Source organism: Halyomorpha halys, unplaced genomic scaffold (assembly GCF_000696795.3).
Source record: "Halyomorpha halys isolate HHAL.00 unplaced genomic scaffold, Hhal_1.1 Scaffold99.1, whole genome shotgun sequence".
Lineage (NCBI taxonomy): Eukaryota > Metazoa > Arthropoda > Insecta > Hemiptera > Pentatomidae > Halyomorpha > Halyomorpha halys.
Genome location: NW_027108239.1, coordinates 32379 through 35108, shown reverse-complemented (window position 1 = coordinate 35108; position 2730 = coordinate 32379). Strand labels below are relative to the sequence as shown.

Below are 2730 nucleotides of genomic sequence, written 5' to 3'. Positions count from 1 at the left end.
TTTATATTTCTGTATTTTACCCTGTATTTTTTAAGATAATAAAAACCATTTTCATGTCCTGATAAAATGGTATTCCACAATAAATGTACTTGTCCCAGAATCAGTAAAGAATCTTATTATTTCTGATTTTTTTTTTGGATAAATATTCATCTTAGTAATTCACAATAGAAATACCAATTTGCAGGCCTTGTTACTGATTAATACATACATACAACTTGAGTACTCTGCGTTATGGGTTACTGAACCAAGAACTTTTCCCCTTCAACATGCTCAGACATCACATCCTTAAATGTACTTATTTACTAAAATGTATTGCATAATTATGTGAACATACCAATTCTTTCTTAGGTAAAGAATTTAAAATGAATGACCAATGAGAAACTTTGGTCTTCTCAACTCCATTAAGTTCGTCTGTGACAATATCAAAATTGCGAAGACCTTCTTGCAGATCAAGTTGTTCAATCTGAAATAATCCAAAAATTAATAACCAATTAAGGCAATCAAAATTTATTTAACTGAAGTTATCAAGTATGTAATGAATGCATGAGTTGGAATTCTTTGTCATACATTTATTTAAATAAAACTAAAAATCAGATATTAAAACTAAATACAATATAACAATAATGTGGTTTTTAATTTTACTGGGGGTGATATCACAAGTTATTTTTGGGAACTATCCCCGGTTTATCTGCAGATGCAAACTAAATCAAATAAACTCTGCATTGGCAACCTTTACAATTATTCACAGAAGATTCCTGTTGGGGAGTTCTTTAGATAACAACATGCACCTAAGAAGAGCATGGTGCAATCTCAATCTGTGCTGGTATTGTGAAAAAAATATATATAAATCTTAATAAGAGAAATATTGTGATAAATTAAATGGCTTTTATTGGAAACTTATTGATAGCATGTTTGTTTTAAAAAAATACAATCTGGCTATATAATAATATACCTTAGATATATAAGCAAAGCAATAACTTAAAGTATGAGTACTTCATCTTGATAAAAATAAATTAAAAATAAATCTACTTTTAAGTTAGATTCCTTTTGCAAGATAGTTTTTTTCTAAATTTTCATATTTACTGCTCAACAGCCCAAATATCTTAAAATTTTCGGCACTTTTATATCTTCATCAAAATTTTTTTATTTGTTCAAGTTTTAAATTTAGCACTTCAAAATTTTTATTTGTTTCCCCCTTACCCTTAGCGTGTTCCTTTAATTGTTCATCTTTCTCATTGTTAATTATGTTTAAAAGGCTCGACATGTCTTTATTTGAAGGCTTTAACTGGAGATTCAGTCATGCCTCCCGGTCCAATTGCCTCAATAACTTCCTCCATGTCATCATACAACATGTTGTTTAATTTTAATGACGATATTGGACAAAGAAAATTGTTCGAACGGAAAAAAGACGAAATATAACACTCCGGAGAACTCCACAAGGTTCCACTGCAAATCTGCAATCCGCGCCGTTCCACGAATTTCCGCAACAACCGGGATGTCGTTTGGTCGAGCGCCAAAATATAAGAAATGTACGAGTGTGAATTCTTAGTCGAACATTTATTAACATAAAAATAAAAATCCGATATTAAATCTAAATAAAAGATTAAAAATACTATGATTTTCAGTTTTATTGAGGGAGATATCTTAAGTTATTATTAGGAAATATCCCTTGTTTAACTGTGGATACAAACAAACTTAAATAAACTCCGCCTTAGCAACCTTTACGATTATTAACAATAGATTCCCTTAAGCACCATCTTTTATATCAGGGATGAAAACTAACACTTCACTTGTCCCTTGCAACACTATTCCCCCTTTCACAAATATAAAACTCTCGTTTAATATTTCATATTTACTACTCAACAGGCCTAATATCTTATTACTTTTTGCACTACATGCTTTTAGATCTACAACGCTAGGACTTTACCTGCTCTGTTATTTCCTCTATCCTCATCTCTGCTGAAGCACTTGTTTCTCCTCTCGTGACTAAACTAAGAATGTCTTTGTCAGCCCTTACCGTCAACCTTCCCTTAGAACCCCCCCCTCCCCCTTAAGGACCTCCCCACTTTTCCGACAACTACTGGCTATCCATAGCACGTGTTTTTCCCTCCTCGATCCTTTACTCCACATGCTTCAGTTCTGGATAAAGTAATTCGAATAAATACCTCCATATAAATCAGAAACAGAATTTCGAACAGATCTATTCGACAATTTTTATCCACTTTGCAGTATTGAATTATTTCAACATCCCTTTGTTTCCACATACCAGGTGGATCCATCAGAAACGAAGACAAAATTAATGATACAAGAGTTAAACATTTCTCCTAGTTACTTGCAAAACTGTGTAACTTGCAGAATAGTAAATTAGACAAAATGCACTTCACAAATAGAATTTGTATATTTTTAAAAGGTCTTTCAAGGAAGTGGTAAAACATTTTTGTCAACAAAGGGTTTCATAAAACGATTTTGGGCTGAAAAGTATTGTTTATGGTAATTGGCCCTTTGCTTACGATATTCCCAGATCGATGTCAATCATAAAAAACTCAATTTCCCGCAATAATTTTTCATGATAATTGAGAATAAGCAACCATAAGAGTTCGTCAGCATGACGGTGGTTCGTGCATACTCTGTCGGCCAACGGCGTTCAAATTATGATAGCTGATTCTTTGGGAATATGGAATTCTCATGTGTAGTAGGCAGACGTATTTTTTATAATAATTCTGAGTAGTT

At 32.3% G+C, this 2730-nt stretch overlaps 1 protein-coding gene across 1 annotated transcript in view; it reads right to left on the bottom strand.

Moving 5' to 3' along the window:
• Positions 1-1959, bottom strand: part of LOC112211333 (uncharacterized) — a 2570-nt gene extending 611 nt beyond the window's left edge. Inside the window, exons 1-2 of the mRNA XM_024362807.2 lie at positions 1928-1959; positions 335-463 (exon numbers count right to left, since the gene is read on the bottom strand). Of these exons, the coding sequence (XP_024218575.2) occupies positions 335-463; positions 1928-1954 (156 nt within the window). The 5' untranslated portion in view covers positions 1955-1959. The remainder of the gene's footprint in view (positions 1-334; positions 464-1927) is intronic.
• Between the last annotated feature and the right edge of the window lie 771 nt (positions 1960-2730).